This window comes from Vipera berus, assembly GCF_964194415.1.
Source record: "Vipera berus genome assembly, chromosome: 7".
NCBI lineage: Eukaryota > Metazoa > Chordata > Lepidosauria > Squamata > Viperidae > Vipera > Vipera berus.
The window spans coordinates 51,312,923-51,332,590 of record NC_138209.1 but is presented as its reverse complement, the minus strand read 5'-3'; the positions used below and the strand labels follow the sequence as shown (position 1 = coordinate 51,332,590).

The 19,668-nt window shown below is 35.8% G+C and overlaps 1 protein-coding gene across 2 annotated transcripts in view; it reads right to left on the bottom strand.

Moving 5' to 3' along the window:
• Nucleotides 1-5,617: 5,617 nt before the first annotated feature.
• The window catches only part of VEGFC (vascular endothelial growth factor C), a 60,333-nt gene continuing 46,282 nt past the window's right edge, over nucleotides 5,618-19,668 (bottom strand). For both annotated transcript variants that reach the window (XM_081333182.1, XM_081333183.1), the window contains exons 4-7: nucleotides 18,173-18,324; nucleotides 17,316-17,425; nucleotides 16,722-17,055; nucleotides 5,618-6,473 (exon numbers count right to left, since the gene is read on the bottom strand). In XM_081333182.1, coding sequence (XP_081189308.1) covers nucleotides 6,359-6,473; nucleotides 16,722-17,055; nucleotides 17,316-17,425; nucleotides 18,173-18,324 — 711 coding nt within the window. In that variant the 3' untranslated portion in view covers nucleotides 5,618-6,358. The remainder of the gene's footprint in view (nucleotides 6,474-16,721; nucleotides 17,056-17,315; nucleotides 17,426-18,172; nucleotides 18,325-19,668) is intronic.

Below are 19,668 nucleotides of genomic sequence, written 5' to 3'. Positions count from 1 at the left end.
ATTAAACTGGCGACACTATGTAGAAGGGAGCAAGGTGCCTTTTGAAGTATGGACAGATCACAAAAATCTAGAGGCACTGAAAACTCCCCACAAATCGTCCCCAAAGCAAGTGCAGTGGGCACAGTACTTTAACCATTTCAACTTCACCCTAAAGTACATACTGGGAGGAAAAAACTTCCTAGCTGATGCGCTATCGAGATTGCCACAGTACAAAAGCGAATGCAAAGAGGTTGACAAGGCAATTATCTCCAATCCACAAACTGCTGCTCAACTCACGCCTCCCAGGACCCCTAATCCTGATGACCCTAGGGCAAAGAAAATAAAACACGAGCTGCTCACTGATCAATAGTTGAAAGACAATCAAACCTCCCTAACGTGTAGGGATGGTTTGACTTACAAGTGGGGAAAAACTATATTTACCTGAAGCCCTCTGCCTTAAGGCTCTCAAACACAGCCATGATGTCAAACAGGGTGGACACTTCGGATATCTAAAAACTCTACATCTCATCTGCCTGCAATTTTGGTTGCTGGGGCTAAAATGGGATGTGGAAAACTATGTCAGGAGTTGTACTGTATTTGCCATCATGAAAAGAATCCCAGGGAAAACCCCTGGTTTACTGCAGCTGGTGGCAGACTCTTCTCAACTATGGGAAGAAATAGCTATGGACTTTATAGTAGACCTACCTGAAAGTAGAGGAAATACTGTCATCTGGACTGTAATAGACCTGTTCTCAAAGCAGACTCATTTCATTGTCTGCAAGGGACTCCCATCGGCCCAACAACTGACTAAATTGTTCCAGAAATATAACTACCAGCTGTATGGTGCCCCTAAGTGAATAATTTTGGATAGGGGGTGCAGTTCACAGAGAGGTTTTGGAGAAGCTTTCTTAAATTAATTGGATCATCTCAAGGCCTGTCATCTGGTTTCCATCTAGCTACCAATGGGGCCACGGAATCCGCTAACAAGATGGCGGAGCTATATCTCAGATGTTATGTTTCATACCAACAAACAAATTGGACTGACCTCCTCCCTTTTGCAGAGGTGGCTTACAATAATTCTGTTCACAGCAGCATCGGCTACACGCCTTTCAGAATAGCCACAGGAAAAAAGTTCGGCCCAATATCTGAATACCCTCAGGTGCCCTCCACTTCCCAGACACTTGATCAATGGGTGAGGGGGTGGGAAGAAGTTTGGAGAAACATAAAAACTGCTTTAAAAAAGACTTTCAAGACATATAAAAAGCAAGCTGATAAAAAGAGGGCTCCCCAAAGAACATTCCAAGTTGGGGAAAAGGTTTATCTGTCAACTAAATGTTTATGCCTCAAATTTCCCAGTAAGAAATTAGGACCAAAATTCTTGGGGCCTTTCCCCATCGTAAGGATCATAAACCCACTCACAGTATAATTGAAACTCCCTAGGCTTTTAGGGAGAGTTCACCCTGTCTTCCATTGCAGCTTGCTGAAACCTTTTTGGGGCTCCACTTTAAGACCTCCCCCTAAGAAGGCACCCAGGTTCCTCATAGTGGCAGGTCAGACTCACTATGAAGTGAAATGTATTCTTGACTCTAGAATTTTTAAAGGGAAATTGCAGTACCTAGTACAATGGAAAGGATACTCATTGTCTGAAGCCACTTAGGTGAAATCTAGCAATGTGAAAGCCGACAGACTCATCAAAATCTTTTATAAGAAACACCCTAACAAACCGAGAGATAATCCCTAAGATATGCTTTTGTTTATGCTACAGGGTCTGTCCTTTTTGTAAAGGGGGCGGATGTTCTTGCTCTGAAAATATAGGGAGATGCAGCCTTTTTCTTTCTATGCTTTACTCTTAGAATTAGATGTTACTCAAAAAGGAGAAAGAATGTGATGGGAGTTAATTAGACAACAATTCTGGGGCTTTTGAAATAAGAGATGATAAGAAATGGCGGTTGGAAACAGGAGGGAAAGCTTGCATTTCAAATTAATTGCAGAATGTGATTTATGACTGCAAATTAGAGGTGGGAATTTTGCTTTGATACTATGTATTTAGGAGAGGGGAATTCAGATTTCGGCTTCAACCATGTATGTGCCAAAAATATCCTATTCTATTAAAGATTCTTTAAGGTAAACAATGCCTTGAAGTTATTTGAAGATTTTCATTTGTCAGAACCACAACACTCTATTTCTTAGCCTGGATCATATTTGTTCTTGACCAATACCACTTCTATCTTGCTTGGATTAAATCTCAATTTGTAAAGCCACCTTCAATCTATTCTGAATGAAATCAGACCTCAATCAACACACCTAAAATCTCTTAATCATTTAAAAATATATAGAGTAACATCTCTATATAACTGGCCCTTATATTAATGACTGAACTCCAGTTTAGAGATAGCTACTCCACTGATTTCATATAGATGCTAAATAGTTGAAATAATTTTGATTGTTATCCCAGAATATGCTTAAGGCCTTGAGGATGGGTAGTTGAGTTTAACTCAACATACTAGTTTGAAGTAACTAGAGAAAATTAAAACAACTGTAAAATGTTGTTCCTTTTACCCTCTTTTGCAAGATGTCCTTGAAGAATACCAAGATTAGTTGAGCTGATTTCTATAGAATGCAAGAGATTCTATAGAATATAGTACAAAATTGTGCTTTAAAAAAACTGTTTCAAAATATGAACTGGTCATAATTTGTTCTTACTGGTCTGTATCTTTTATGATTAGAGTGGAGTTCTCATGAAATGAATTCTTCCACGTGGCATAATGCCAGCTTTGGTTTTCTCATAATTAAAATATGGGTGGAATGTGGTGCATAACCTCAAATGAATGAAAACAGAATGCTAGGCCTCAGTTGTATCCTGAACCTTCCTGTGATTATTAAATGATTACTGCTTCATATCATATAAAAATTGAGAAGAAAGAAATGAAATTATATCACCAAATTACCTTTGTCTAGTCTGCTCCATTTGATTTTGATTGATAAGCTGATCTCATATAAGGCAAGTTATACCAGTAACAGTGTAACAACACTGTACATCCACCTACCCCTACATGTTATTTTAAGATTAAGATGACCCCAAACCCTTTTTATAGGATTTGAATCAGTGAGCTAACATACATTAATAGATATAAGACTTAATTGTACACCTGTTAAAAAGCACACCATCCAATCAGTGACTAGCATATTTTAGACAGGGGCGGGGAAGACATTAGAGATATCTGACATCCAAAATTACAATGAATTGCCCCAAATCATTATGATTAAAATCATTATTGGTGAGTTGACTTTGCATAATAAAGAAATTAACAGGGCCTACAAGAGCAAGTTTTAAGAAGATGGAGTAACTTGTTTTTTTGTATGACTAAAACAAAATGGCATTTCAATTAAATCTTAAGTATTTCTGTTGATAAGAGCTGCTCAACATTAAAATATCTCTCATAAAATTATGGTTTCTCCTAAATTAGCAAAGTTTGGATGCTGTAGTGGCACCTTATATTAGTTTCTGAATTGGATGCTTTCAACTCTCCTCCAGTTCTGTTAGTATATATGGCTGCTGTGTGCAACAAAACTGATTTAACTAGGCTAAATCCTAATATAGTCTTACACTCCTGTTTTCTGGATCCACTTATTTTTGCAAGATTAATGTGATCATCGATTCAATACTTATCATTCTACTTTTAAGTATATTTGCCACAAATATATCTTGTAGTGTTTCTCACTTATTTCTTGTACTTTCTTTAAAGTACAAGCATATTTATACTATGTTCTCAGTCTTTCTTCAGTATCTTTTCCTAATATTGTTCCTTGTTATAACTCTCACATTTATGTCCCTTTTCTCCCTCCAAACCTATATTTTTCTTTTCCACCTTTGATAATTTTTTTTCCTTCAACATCCAAACATCTCCATCCATTGTTAAAGTAGTATGGTTACTGCACAAGACATCTGTATTCTTGGGTGAAGAGAAAACAAATGGAGAGAAAAGAGATAGAAAGCCTACACAGAAAAGGCCAAAAGTATCTAGTTAAAAAGTGTTGGAGTTGCAACCCATATTACAAACTGAGATTGCAACTGATATTATGATACACTGTTAATTTGTAAAATGCCTAGGAAGTTAAGGGATTCAAGAAAAATGTTAGCATTTATAAAAGCATCAGCAGATTCAAGGTGATGATCGTTAATATCATTTTTTCCTGCTTGTGCAGAACTAAAAGAAAATTTTCTTTTGTTAAAACATAATAGGTTTCATTGCATCTATATTTTTATAATGACCTCCCAAATCTTGAAGGATAATGGCTATTAAAATATAAATCTAAACTTTTTCTCAGTTATTTATGCTGACAAGTGAAGGTCAGCTATTTTCATAATATTTGGCAGATAGCTAAATTAAAATAATTGGAAATAGCATGATATGAATTGTCCATAGAATCTGTATTAATGATGTATTTTTAAACATGACAGTTTTAAAATTTCATAATAATGTATAGATATTAAACATGTGCATCTGCATTAAATAATTCAAATGACTCAAGTCATGCCTCCTACAATTAGATTTTAAGCATTACAGCAACAGCTGCACCAGAAGAAAAATTATTATATACAAATTGTATAAAATTGAGGCCAAAACCTTATAATGTCAGATGTTTCATGGGAGGGGCAAGTAGATTATCAGTTCTTGTTCACAATCCTAGCTACTGCAAGAATTCATACATATATTATTCAGTCATGTGCAAATATCTTATATTCCAAAGACTGGTGTGCAAGATTGACATGGAACAAAAAGGTCTAGCAAGACTAAACTATTGTGTGAAAGATTTAGAAATTATAACTGAAAAAAATGTTATGTAACTAATTACTGAAGTACTCTGTTGCCAAAATCTAGGAAGAATGCTTTCCTGTGACAGGGTTCTTTTTTGCCTTTTGTATATAATTTTATTAAAAAAATGTTTAATGTAATAAAAACCATAATAAAAAAATAAAAAGAAAGAAAGAAAAAGAAAATAGAATAGGCAAAATAAAAGGAAAAGAAGGAAAAGGAAAAAATAAAGATTATAAAGTGGCTTCTAGTGTTTTTGACAACGGTCAAAAATACATTGATATTTTCTCCTTCCTCTCTCTCTCTGTAAGGTAACATCTGTGACGGAGTTCTAGCTGTTCAGTTGTGAAGAATAAGGAAAAAAATCCAAAGGAGAAATCTACTTGACTGAACATTCCTAAAATTCAAGCCAAGCCATTTATCTATTTATGAAGGGAAAACTATTTTCAATTAACTATTAATGATAATCATGTGCAATCTCATTGGCAGAATTTTTTTTTAGCACAAACTGTTGTTGCACACTGGAGAGCTCCTTGAGTAGGCAAAATTCTGATTGCAATTATGTTGGTAATATATCAGAAGTGCAGACTTGGGCCACCACTGTTCTTATTTTAGTTATCACTCACTTTACTGCATAGGAAATCTAAACAGGAATCTTAGAGAAGAACTTAGTGTTACATATTCACTTGTAGTTGTGGTTGCTACAATGCAAAAAAGATGTTGAGACTCTAGAAAGAGTGCAGAGAAAAGAAGCAAAGTTGATTAAGGAACAGAGGCTAAAACTTATAAAGAACAGTTGTAGATAATGGGTATATTTAGTTTAATGAAAAGAAGGACTAGGGGTGACATGATAGCAATTTTTGAATATTTGAGGAATTGCCACAAAGAAAGCGGGGGTGTCAATCTATTCTCCAAAGCACCTGAAGGCAGAACAAAAAACAATGGATGGAAACTAATCAAGGAGACAACCAACTTAGAAATACGGAGACATTTCCTCACAGATAGAACAATTAATCAGCCTTCAGAAGTTGTGGATGCCCTATCACTGGAGGCTTTTAACCACTTGTCTGAAATGGTATAGGATCTCTGACTTCCAAGATTCTTCCCAATTCTATTTTTCTGTTATATCAATTACATTTAAATATATTAACAGGACAGAATGCTGCATTTACTCAAACAACATATAATACACTTCAATTTTATTTAAAACATGTTTTGCAAGATATAAAAATATTGATCACAGTGAAATTTAAAAAATTGTTTCTGGTATAAAAAATGATTGCATACAGTATCTTTAAAAGAAAATAAATTATGTAATCATTATCTTTTTAAAAAAATCACAATGAAGAAAATTTAGTCTGCTTCATCACTGACAAATTATAATCTCCATGAAGAAAATCCCAGTTTTTTTAAAAAAAAATACTTCCCACGTGTCTCAGAGTAAAAATGTGCCTTTTTTCAATAACGTTACGTCCCTTCTGCATTGTAAATCCACACATTAGCAGTCCGGTATTTTAAAAAGTAGAAACAGGAAAAAATGTACATCAGATGAACTGTCTTTTCTAATTGATAAGTGGTAGTTTCCAGTATGTGGGTACACAGCGACAAACTTCTTCACTATAATAGAATCCAGAATCACAGCGTTTCTTTCGAACTGTACATGGTCGTCTGTAGCAACTGAGAGTAAATGGGAAAAAAGTATGTTGAAAAAAGGTATAATACAAGTTACATGCATTTAAAAAATGGACAGAACTATCAAAAATAGGGTAAAGTGAGTTGCAGATTTCAATTAATTTTGTTTTCAGGAATAGGTTTTTATTTATTTTCTTTGTACTTGGGAGTGCACATTGGCCTTTGCAATTTTGCATACAACCCAAAGTTATTTACTGTTTTAACCCTGTATTAGTCATTGATATTGGCACCCATTATTTCATAATCACAATAATAGCCATCAGGAAGTGTTTAGCAATATTCCTAGATCAGCATTCTTGCTAAGAGGGTGAGGAAACAGGGACTATACACTGATCTATAGCAAACTCATGCTCAGTGGCAGCATGACACTGAACACCAGTTGCTCTGGCAACTGTGCTGGATGGCGACACTGCTTTCACGCCTGCTTGTGCCTCTTGACTGGCCACTGCAGAAAACAGGACACAATATTCAATGGATTTGTTATCTGGTTTGCAGATTCTCTCTTTTACTTCTCACAAGCAGAATACATTCCAAAGACATTACTGCATTCCACAATTATTTATATCTGGAACTGTTATTTTTATAGACACTTCATTTATATTTTGATTTTTTCCAAGGCACAGAAATCCTATAAGTTAAGCTACTTGAAAGAAAAGGACCCTTTCAGTCACCCAGGAGCTGGATTCACACAGAGGTTTACCAAGGCAATTAAAAGATTAAGACCTGCATGCCAAACTCAGATAATTTTAATCTTGGATAGTTTTTAATGGATAAGCATCTTACACAAATACAGAGTGTTTCGTCAGTATATGATTCAATGTACTATGCAAATGTATTAATTCAGCAACAAGTTACGTATATTGTGAGATCCAGTCACAGTACACATTAACATATATGGGAGGTAATTTATGGCTTTCATTTAAGAGCACAGTTATATACATAAACTCTTAGTATTTTTTACTCAAACTTATAAAAAGTTGAGAAATCAATCAAATCCTCCTGTATTAAATTGGACTGTATTTAAGACAAAATGAAGCGATCAAATTTTAGCAATGTTGAACTTAAACTATATGACAGGTAGTTGCTTTTTTGAAACAATACTATATAAAATACTGTATATTAACAATCCAATCATTCATTTTTTTTAAAAAAAAATTCTTCTTGCCATAAAAAACAGAAATACAGGAAATCCTTGATTTACAACCACTGGAAGTTTTTAAGAAGAGACTGGACAGCCATTTGTCTGAAATGGTATAGGGTTTCCTGCCTTAGCAGAGGGTTGGACTAGATGACCTCCAAGGTCCCTTCCAAATTATTATTATTATTATTATTATTATTATTATTATTATTATTATTATTATTATTATTATTATTATTATTATTATTTATTGGCCATTCAAAGTTACAATGGCACTTAAAAAGTGACATATGTCCAGTTCTTGCATTTGCAACTTGCAGCATCCTATGGTCACATAATTATTATTTATTGTTATTTATTATATTTTTATACCGCCCTTCTCCCGAAGGACTCAGGGCGGTGTTCAGGGCAATAAATATAAAAAAGCGGAATACAAAAGTTAAAAAAAACGATTAAATATTTAGCCCAGTTTAAAACAGTATTAAAACATATTAAAACCCCTACCCTAACCCATCAGACCAGGTCAGACTGCTCGAATAGATATGTTTTTAAGTTGCGCCGGAAGGAGCGAAGGTCGGGGGCCGTCCGGAGCTCAACCGGCAAGCGGTTCCATAGGTCTGGCGCGCCCACAGAGAGCGCTCTCCCCCTGGGGCCCACCAATCGGCATTCTTTGATCGGAGGCACCCTGAGGAGGCCCTCTCTGTGGGAGCGCACTGGACGGAGGGAAGTTGACGCCGGCCGCAGGTGTTGCCGTAGGTAATCCGGACCCATGCCATATAGGGCTTTGTAAGTCATTATTAACACCTTGAATCTCACCCGGATAATAAATATTAAAAATTCTGTGCTTAAAAATAAATAATAAAAATTCAGGCACTTGGCAATGGGCATGTTGCAGCATCCTGGAGTCATGTGATCACCATCTGCAACCTCCCCACATTGTTTCTGAAAAGCAACTTCAATAAGGAAAGCTGTATTCACTTAACAACTGCCATGATTTAACAACCATAGCAAAAAGGCATAAAATTGGGCAGAACTCTTTTAACAACTCCCTTGCTCAGATCATAAGTCAAGGACTACTTGTAGTAAAGGTGTAAGAAAGGAGCTGGATCATAGGAAGCTATGGTAGCTAAAAAAACAACAACGACACCCTGCTAACATCTCTTTCTCCAAGGGGCAGAAGATGGGAACATTGTCGAGTACTGACCAAAGCCACAGAAACATTACATGTATTTGGAGACAAAAGCAGAGGCCATCAGTAAATCACCATTTCTAATAACTGGGCAATGTAAGATATTTCAAAAGGGATTATTACTGTACACCATTAATACTACCAATCATAAATATTTATATCAGATTATACAAAATGAATGCTAATAAATATTTTTAAAATAAATGTATACAGCTAATATTCATATCTGTTTTCATTTTAATGAGCTTTTACTTTCAGGATCTATTAGTCCAAAGATTTCATTCCTAGAGAGAATGAGCTATCCTACCAATCTGAATTATTTTATTTTCATGGAAATACCTGATTATAATATCTGGACAGAAGCCATGCTAAATACATATAGTTTGCTCACACGTTTTTTGGGGTATTTTTTGGTTACATTAGAAGAACAATGTGCATGTTCAGAGCTTATATCAGGACAATCTGAAAAAGATAGTGGTAATTTATAGTGTACATTTATTACTTTTGGTCTAGAAAGTAATAATGTATTTTACTAGCCAATAATTCATGCTTACAAGATAAATATTTTACATTGGTAGATAATCTGCTTCTACAATGATTAAAAAAGCTATAAACAAGTATGTCACAGCATTATAATTCTGTAAGGCTGATTTTAAACCATGTTGACCTAACATAACCTCACACTGACAAGCAAAAAGCCTCTGGTGTATAATGTAGACAAAGTTTAGTCTTTGGGTGTTTTAAACATTGGCAGTGAACCAAGAATGAGAAGTATATGCTTCAAGTTTCAACACAACTATAGTTTAAATTCTTTTAATTTTGTTCTATTTTTATACAGCATAGTACTATAATGGGCATGGCTCATAATTAATAACTCATTTACATCTCCAGTTTGTAAATAAATATTATTACTTTCATATCATGGTGGGCCAGAAAAAAAAGTTGCTATTCCTCCTTCTGTTCCAAGTTCATCTGTACTTCCCTGCTTCATTAAGCTTAATTCAAAATGGCTTCTGCATCTTGTCACAGAATTGGGATTTAACTCCAGTAGCAAATACTATAACCCATATCTCAAGCAACAAAAATACTGCAGAAGGAAACCTTATTCTCGGAATAAAAGATCCAGTGCAGATATATTTGTCAAATTCAATTCCTTTGTTCTTCTCTTGAACCTCAAACTACATATTTTCCTTCTGATCAATTAATGTTACTTGTGCATGTACATTGCAAAATATTACGATTTTTAACTGCTTTCTATTTGAAACATCCCACTTTGATTTAAGACACTATTTCATGTGCAAAACATTTATTTTAATCTGAAATGATTGAAACATTACTTTTTGTGTTCACAACACTTGTTTTATACATATAACGAGATATTTTGCATCGAATGGGATCTTTTACATTTCAAGTGGTTCAGATTTCACTATTTATGCTTCTAATTGTGCATTAATTTTTACTGACAAATTTTAGATGCGCCACATAGTACTTACTATGTGTTTCACCTACCCTCTAATTTTCTAAAGCATTTTCAATATATTTTTGATGGGGCAAATTTATAGAATTATATGATGAATTACAATGCATTATTAATTTATGCAACTTAGCAAATTCCTTTTAAATGACATTTTAAATATAACTTATTATACTTCCATGTATATGTAAAACATTTCCTAGGAAGCAATGGGTAACCTCTAACTACTTGACAACATTCAGCTGTTCAAATGTTTGCAGAGTTACCATGTGAGCTAATACAGCTATTCACATACGAAATGTGTCTTTAACATAGAAATATCATAAATTTAAAGTAGCCATTATGTATTTTTTCCAATTCTGACCTAAGCAATAATAATTGTAAACTCTTACTGCATTTCCCTTGCCTATTTATAAAGAGCTGCAAAATTATTGATTGTAGAATTTTAACGATCCAGATATAATGAGTAATTGGAGCCATGGAAATAAACCCCAGGAAAAATGAGACAAATTCTCTAAGACTTAATAACAAAGAGGAAACTTCTACAATTTATAATCTGTAACAGAAACTTGGCAGAATCTACTGTATATTCTAAACTATAAGCAAAAGCAGTTGCAGAAGAAAAAAGAAGAAATAATGCCAGCCATTAGATCCCTTCTTCAAAAATTATGAATTATGAGAAGTATGAATACATACCTGTAAAATAGGCACTTTTTATAATCAACTTTCAATATCGTGACTATAGGTTTAAAACATGAAAACTTACTTTTGTGAGTGCTGTTCATGAGGATTTGCTCAGCCATTAAGTATTGGAGCTGAACATACATGGAAAATGATTCAGAAGAATTGTTTTTGGCCTTGCGTAAGTGTAACGTCTCTCTGTATTTATGTAAGAAGCCTGACTCCAAAGACTGCTTTGGAAAATTAATGAATAGCAGAGAACTGCTGGACCTGCATGAGGTTTAAAACAATTCTGGATTGTTTAGTATCCTATACAGGCCTACTACAGATATAGTATGTGGAACTACATTACGTTATTATTATTTTTCTTATGGCTTATCAGATTCATTAAATGTTTTAGAATGTTCCCAAGTTTTTGGCTTTATATAACAGATATAGCTGTACCTTATAGATATCTGGACAGATGCTAGAAGAGGGTTGGACAATACTAATATAACAATTATAGTTCTACACGACTTGAGGTACTGTGCCTCTTTAAAGTGTCATTTTGATTTGGTGTTTGGATCTTTTTTCAGTATCAAAGTATATAAAAGAGTATCAATATGATATGATATACTCCATTGATTAATCAATTGACCATATAAAATATGAAACATCAGCCACAATAAAATGAGGCAAGGTACAGTGAAGTGATAGATAGTTTCAGAGAGATAAAACACAGGTTGTCCTCGACTTACAATTCATTTATTGACTGTTCAAAGTTACGATGGGATTGAAAAAAGTGACTTATGACTGTTTCTCACACTTACAGTACAACCACTGCAGCATTGCCATCATCACATGATCAAAATTCAGATGCTTGGCAACTGACTCATATTTGTGACAGTTGCAATGTCCTGGGGTCCTGTGATCATCTTTTGTGACCTTCTGACAAGCAAAATGAATGTGGAAGCCGGATTCACTTAACAACCATTGTTACTGACTTAACAGCTGCAGTGATTCACTTAACAACCATGGCAAGAAAAATTATTAAATGGGACAAAACTCAATTAACAAATGTCTCCCTTAGCAAAATAAATTTTGGGCTCAATTGTGGTCATGAGTTGAGAACTACATGTAGAATAAAATCTAGTAAATATAAAAGAGTAAGATAAAATAGTATAAGGCAAAAATACAGCATTACTGAATTACTGTTTGTTTACAAATTACTTCTTATGAGTTTGATAAAGAGCATCAAGCTCATAAGAATTTTTTTCAATAAAAGTAACTATGTAAAGGAACCCCTTCATGGATTACTGCCTTGTCGTGGCGAAGGGGCTTGCATAATTCAATGAAGCTATGAGCTATGCCGTGCAGGGCCACCCAAGACGGACAGGTCATAGCAGAGAGTTCTGACAAAACGTGATCCACTGGAGAAGGAAATGGCAACCCACTCCAGTATCTTTGCCATGAAAACCCTATGGACAGTACCAAAAGGCAAAACGATGACGCTGGAAGATGAGCCCCTCAGGTCGGAAGGCGTCCAATATGCTACTGGGGAAGAGCAGAGGGCTAGTACTAGTAGCACCAGAAAGAATGAAGCGACTGGGCCAAAGCCGAAAGGACGCTCAGCTGTGGATATGTCTGGTGGTGAAAGGAAAGTCCGATGCTGTAAAGATTTTTTCTCCATAGGAACCTGGAATGTAAGATCCATGAATCAAGGAAAGCTGGACGTGGTCAAACAAGAGATGACAAGACTAAACATTGACATCTTAGGTATCAGCGAACTAAAATGGACAGGAATGGGTGAATTTAATTCAGATGACCATCAGGTATACTACTGTGGGCAAGAATCCCTCAGAAGAAATGGAGTAGCCTTCATAGTCAATAAAAAAATAGGAAAAGCAATACTGGGATACAATCCTCAAAATGACAGAATGATCTCAGTTCGAATCCAAGGCAAACCATTCAATATCACAGTAGTCCAAGTCTATGCCCCAACCACCGGTGCTGAAAAGGATGAAATTGACCGGTTCTATGAAGCCCTACAGCACCTTATAGAACTAACACCCAAAAATGATGTCCTTATCATCATGGGGGATTGGAATGCTAAAGTAGGAAGCCAAAAGATAACAAGAATAACAGGCAAGTTTGGCCTTGGAGTACAAAATGAAGCAGGGCACAGGCTGATAGAATTTTGTCAAGAGAATACGATGGTCATAGCAAACACTCTTTTCCAACAACCCAAGAGACGGCTTTACACATGGACATCACCAGACGGTCAACACAGAAATCAGATTGACTATATGCTCTGCAGCCAAAGATGGAGAAGCTCTATACAGTCAGTAAAAACAAGACCAGGAGCTGACTGTGGCTCAGACCATGAGCTTCTTGTTGCAAAGTTTAGGCTTAAATTAAAGAAAGTAGGGAAAAGCGCTAGGCCAGTCAGGTATGAATTAAATCATATCCCTGTTGAATATACAGTAGAGGTGACAAATAGATTTAAGGAATTAGATCTGATAGACAGAATGCCTGAAGAACTATGGACAGAGGTTCGCAACATTGTACAACAGGTAGCAACCAAAACCATCCCAAAGAAAAAGAAATGCAAGAAAGCAAAATGGCTGTCTGAGGAAGCTTTGCAAATAGCTGAGGAAAGGAGGGAAGCGAAAGGCAAGGGAGAAAAAGAAAGATATGCCCAATTAAATGCAGAATACCAAAGAATAGCTAGAAGAGATAAGAATGCCTTCTTAAATGAACAATGCAAAGAAATAGAAGAAAACAATAGAGTAGGGAGGACCAGAGATCTTTTCAAGAAAATTGGAGAGATGAAAGGAACGTTTCATGCAAAAATGGGCATGATAAAGGACCAAAATGGCAGGGACCTAACAGAGGCAGAAGAGATTAAGAAGAGGTGGCAATATTACACAGAAGAACTATACAAGAATGAGCTTAACGTCCCTGATAATCACAATGAGGTGGTCACTGACCTCGAGCCAGACATCCTAGAATGTGAAGTGAAGTGGGCCTTAGAAAAGCTGAGCAACAACAAAGCTAGTGGAGGTGACAGTATTCCAGCTGAGCTATTCAAAATCTTAAAAGACGATGCAGTAAAAGTGCTACACTCAATTTGCCAGCAAATTTGGAAAACTCAACAGTGGCCACAGGATTGGAAAAGATCAGTTTACATTCCAATTCCAAAGAAAGGCAGTGCCAAAGAATGTTCAAACTATCGCACCATTGTACTCATTTCTCATGCTAGTAAAGTTATGCTTAAAATTCTACAAGCTAGACTCCAGCAGTATGTGGATCGAGAACTACCAGAAGTACAGGCAGGATTTCGAAGAGGCAGAAGAACTAGAGATCAAATTGCTAACATACGCTGGATCATGGAGAAAGCTAGAGAGTTCCAGAAAAACATCTACTTCTGCTTCATTGACTATGCTAAAGCCTTTGATTGTGTGGATCATAACAAACTCTGGCAAGTCCTTAAAGAGATGGGCATACCAGACCATCTTATTTGTCTCTTGAGAAATCTATATGCGTGCCAAGAAGCAACAGTGAGAACTGGACACGGAACCACTGATTACCACTGATTATGCAGAGCACATCATGAGAAAGACAGGGCTAGATGAATCAAAAGTTGGAATTAAGATTTCCGGAAGAAACATCAACAACCTAAGATATGCAGATGATACCACTCTAATGGCAGAAAGTGAAGAAGAACTAAAGAGCCTCTTGTTGCGGGTAAAGAAGGAGAGTGCAAAACTCGGGTTGAAACTAAACATTAAGAAAACGAAGATCATGGCATCCGGCCCTCTCAATTCCTGGCAAATAGATGGGGAAGAAATGGAGGTAGTGACAGATTTTATTTTCCTGGGCTCCAAGATCACTGCAGATGGAGACTGTAGCCAAGAAATTAAAAGATGCTTGCTCCTCGGGAGGAAAGCCATGGCAAATCTAGACAGCACACTAAAAAGCAGAGACATCACCCTGTCAACAAAAGTGTGTATAGTCAAGGCTATGGTCTTCCCAGTTGCAATGTATGGCAGTGAAAGCTGGACCATAAGAAAGGCTGAGCGCCAAAGAATTGAAGCCTTTGAACTATGGTGCTGGAGAACACTCCTGCGAGTTCCTTGGACTGCAAGGCGATCAAACCGGTCAGTCCTAGAGGAGATCAACCCTGACTGCTCTTTAGAAGGCCAGATCCTGAAGCTAAAACTCAAATACTTTGGCCACCTAGGAAGGACTCACTGGAGAAGAGCCTAATGCTGGGAAAGATTGAGGGCAATAGAAGAAGGGGACGACAGAGAATGAGGTGGCTGGATGGAGTCACTGAAGCAGTAGGCGTGAGCTTAGATGGACTCCAGAAGATGGTAGAGGACAGGAAGGCCTAGAGGAACATTGTCCATAGGGTCGCGATGGGTCGGACACGACTTCGCAACTAACAACAACAAATGTAAAGGAAACAGTGTTGAAGCAACAAACACACTTTAGGAGCTACCCAAATAAGTTTGATTTAAAATATCACATTATTCACAAAAACTGTTGTTTGCTAAGATTTTTATAGGCATTTAATAATAGCTGAGCATGACCTCAACAAAGAAAATTGTGTTCTGCCAAAACACATTGGTGTTCCGTGTTTGTAGAATTAAAGTTACATTAGAACCAATTTGTTTTCAACAAATCGACAGCGTTATGAGGAAATCACCAAAGAATGGCAAAGACACATGAGCTGTAATCATCCTGGCCTGGCCTGCCACATCTTGTGCAAAGTTTTCTGTATAACTTGCCACACTAGCTTGACAAATTTATATATTATACACAATTCTGAATCTCAAGTTACATCATGCCTGTTGGAAATTTATAACAAAACTATCTGGCATAGATACAATCATGGAGTGCATATTAAAGGTCACGTTAAATGGGAAAAAATAAAACATGATAGATTAATGGTTCACCCAAGACTTTTAATCTGCAGTTTTATCTTATCCGTAAGCACCATATAAGGATTGGTGTTCTCCCTTTAAGCTTTCATTTTGAAACTTATCTTTAGGTAAGTTATTTTTTTTTATTAAGTATTTAATAAGCATATATTTTCCACTTATCAATTGGCATAATTTATACATATCTGCCTATCACTTGATAACAATTATACATAGTAAGTATATTACCATATTGAAAATCCATATAGAACTTATTCTATGTTTACTTCCTAGTAAACATCCTACATTTTATCCTACAATTATTTTCAAGTCCACCTTCTGATAAAATAATCTGAATATGATCATAAATATTGACAAATAATATATAACCAATGAACACATCATCTCTTTCTCTTTCACCATTTACATACTGTATGACATGTTTCATTCTGGACTAGTGACATGTTTTGCCTGCTTTTCAGTATGATAAGCATGAAGATATATATATCCTTTGAATCAGTGCGACTCCTGGCAACTGCCTGAAATAATCCCTGAGGTTTTCTTGGCAAGGTTTCTCAAATGGTTTGCCATTGCTTGCTCCCGAAGGCTAAAAGTGTCTGACCCAAGATCACCCAGCTGGTCTGTGCCCAATTTGAGTTTAGAACTTAGTCTTCCAGATTCCAGCCTGATGCCTTAACCAGTATACCAAACTGGTCCTCAAGCATCTGTTACATGTCAGAAATTTGAAGAGTAGCAAGCTTCGAAAATATAAGAAAATGCAAGAAACTATACCCACTGTCAGTTACAAAGCTATGAAAATCTGTTATTTTCCAGTTATATTGCTTACCTGCACGTTTGGTGATGAAATCTTTCTCCTTTCAAGAAGCATTTGTTTGGTGATTCTACACATTCACAAATACATTTTGTAGGATTTAATGGCTGGTGTTTAGGGCATATTCTTTTGCACACACATTGGCACTTTTCTTCATCAAACTCTTTGTTCAGTCCACAAGAGCTGGGAAGCAGTTTATTTTTACATGTACATTGGCATGATGTTCTGTCTAGTTCTTTGTGAATTCCACAGCTAGAAGGTGTCACTCCTCCTTTGCAGACACACTGACAGGTTTCTTCATCAAGTTCCTTGTTAGACCCACAGATATCATGGTATCCTTCAGCAGTATCTGAGCATTTGAAATAAGAAAAATATGCTTCAGGCATTGCAAAAGAGTAAAACAAGTATCTGCTAATTTTTGTAATTAGTGGAAATTATTCATTTCTCCTATTTATTACTATATCATTGCACAATATGGAGTGAACGAATATGAATACATTGTTCAATAAAAATGAACTATAAAATTGTACAAAGATCTTGTGGGCATTTTTTCTTTTCTATAAATTAAACTAAATAACTGTCAGTAATCTTTTATCCCATATTTCTTACCAGTATCTGGTGGATAGGAGGAGAAACTGAAGTCATGTTGTGCCAGACATCTGCATAAGTGATTATTCCAAATAAGACTTTTTGGACAAGTTTTATTTGTTATTTGACACCTAAGGGCAAAACATAATATTGATATATTTCAAAGCAAATTTAAGACAAGTGATAGTACATATGTTACACAGGTGTTTCAGAAAACAAATAGCATCTTTTACTGTATGTGCATGTGGAGATTATAGTTGGAATTTCCAACTAGAGAGGAGGTGATGTGAAGAGGGAGCCGAACTTTAAGAGTCTCTGCACAGCAGAAAGTGGTGCAGGCCTTACCTATCCCAGAGCCCTAAAGCCTTATTTGCAGCAGAACCCTGAGGTCAGTCAACCAATGGATTAGTTTGTCTTCAGAAGTTGTGGGTGCCCCAGCGTTGGAGGCCTTTAAGAAGAGACTGGATAGCCATTTATCTCAAATAAGTACAGGGCTTGAGCAGGGGGTTGGATTAGAAGACTTGCGAGCTCACTTTGTTATTCTATTTCTGGTTGACTGTTTTTAAGTCAATACAATACAATACAATGAAGAATACAATCAGTCTGGTGAGATCCTTGTAAATAGGCATTGCAACAATAAAGAAGTAACTTTTATCAACTCATGATGTAGGCCTGGTTCCTTGTGCCTGACAGTACCTTTTGTTTTCCAAGCTAGAACAAAGCTTCAATAATATGTACTAGATCACGGCCCCCAATATATTTTAAGAATAAACATATCTTTACATATCCTGGTTTTGATCTTTAGAACACACTAAGAAAATTGATATTATTTATAAATAGTTTTTTAACAATATGGAAAGAAATATACAATTTCTTACTGTGTTTGTATCACTGGCAAGGAGCGTCGAATAATTGAATGAACTTGTCTGTAGACATCTAGTTTGGACATGCATCGGCAGGAAGTATGATTGGCAAAACTGATTGTTACAGGTTTGGGACCATGAGAGAGGGGCACAGTTATTTCAAACAACTACAAAGAGCAGAAAAAGAAAAAAGAAGTAAATCAAGACTATACTATTATGTTTTCTTTTCCTCCTTTTTCCTTCACAAAGCTTTTCCATTGGGTTAAAATGTTCAAACCTAAATGGATTCATCAATTAAAGTCTTTTCCCCTCCACAAAATTTACACTTCTTTCTTTTAAGCAGTTAACTCAATACATTGTGAGCGAGACCTGTAAATTCCATGATTGAGATAACACAAGACTTTGTAACTACAGGTTTTGGAAATGGGCAGAAAAATAGCACTGTACATTTATGTGCATACTTAAAATAGTTATAAAATTCTTCTAAACAGCTTATAACAAAGAGACATACTCTTCTCAAGGCAGCCCCCTAAAGGTTTTAAATAAATAGTGGGTATATGATAAATAATTAATGTACTTAGTTAGTCCTCAAATGTTTATTTTTATTCATGCAACAAGTACCTAAAATGAAGTGATCGCTATTTCTAAATAAATCAATTTATCAGATTTGCTTTGACTTTGAAACATTATCAACTATTAGATTCAAAAACATGAAATGTATTAGGAGTGTAAGTTTTATTCCTTTATGCAATTTGGGGTCAAGAAGAAACTCACATATACACTGAAATAATTTTGGGGAGCAATACTGAAAAATGCACACTGCACATGAAATACTGTATGCGCCACTATACTACAGATAAAATTGATAATAGAAACTAAGGTGTGGTCTTTCTTGCATATTGTAAGTCATTTTTATCATATTTGGTCTCTAATTGGCCCATGATGAAATGTATCTATACTGAAAGTTCATTTCTGTTGTAAAGCAATACTTCTAGCAGCTTGTATCTCTCAATGCAGTTCCTTTCTAATACATAAGCCAAAGGATTGCTTATCTCTGACTTAGAAACTTGAGTGCTATGTGTACTACAACTGTTCCCTTTTCTTAACACAGCTGTCAGAAAGAGGAGTAAGAAAACATTTCCTCGGTTTCTTCAATAAAATAAAAGGAACCTAAATACTAAATAAATGCTCTGGTGGTTAAGGTTCTGGTCTAGAAACCAGGAGACCATGAATTCTAGTCTCTCCTTTGGCATGAAAGCCGTCTGGGTGAGTTTGGGCCAATCACTCTCTCTCAACACAACAGGGCTCTTGTTACAATGAATGAAAACTTTATTATTTCACTGATACGTAACTCATCTATGTGTGTATGTGGGGGGTGGGGGAGAAGAGGCTTTCAGAATAATGGTCTTAGTAGCCAATACCTGAAAATAAGTTATTTTCATACACTGTTTGTGACTCCCCAATCATGGCAATTATTTATGATCTTAGTAAAGAATATTATTACTATGAAA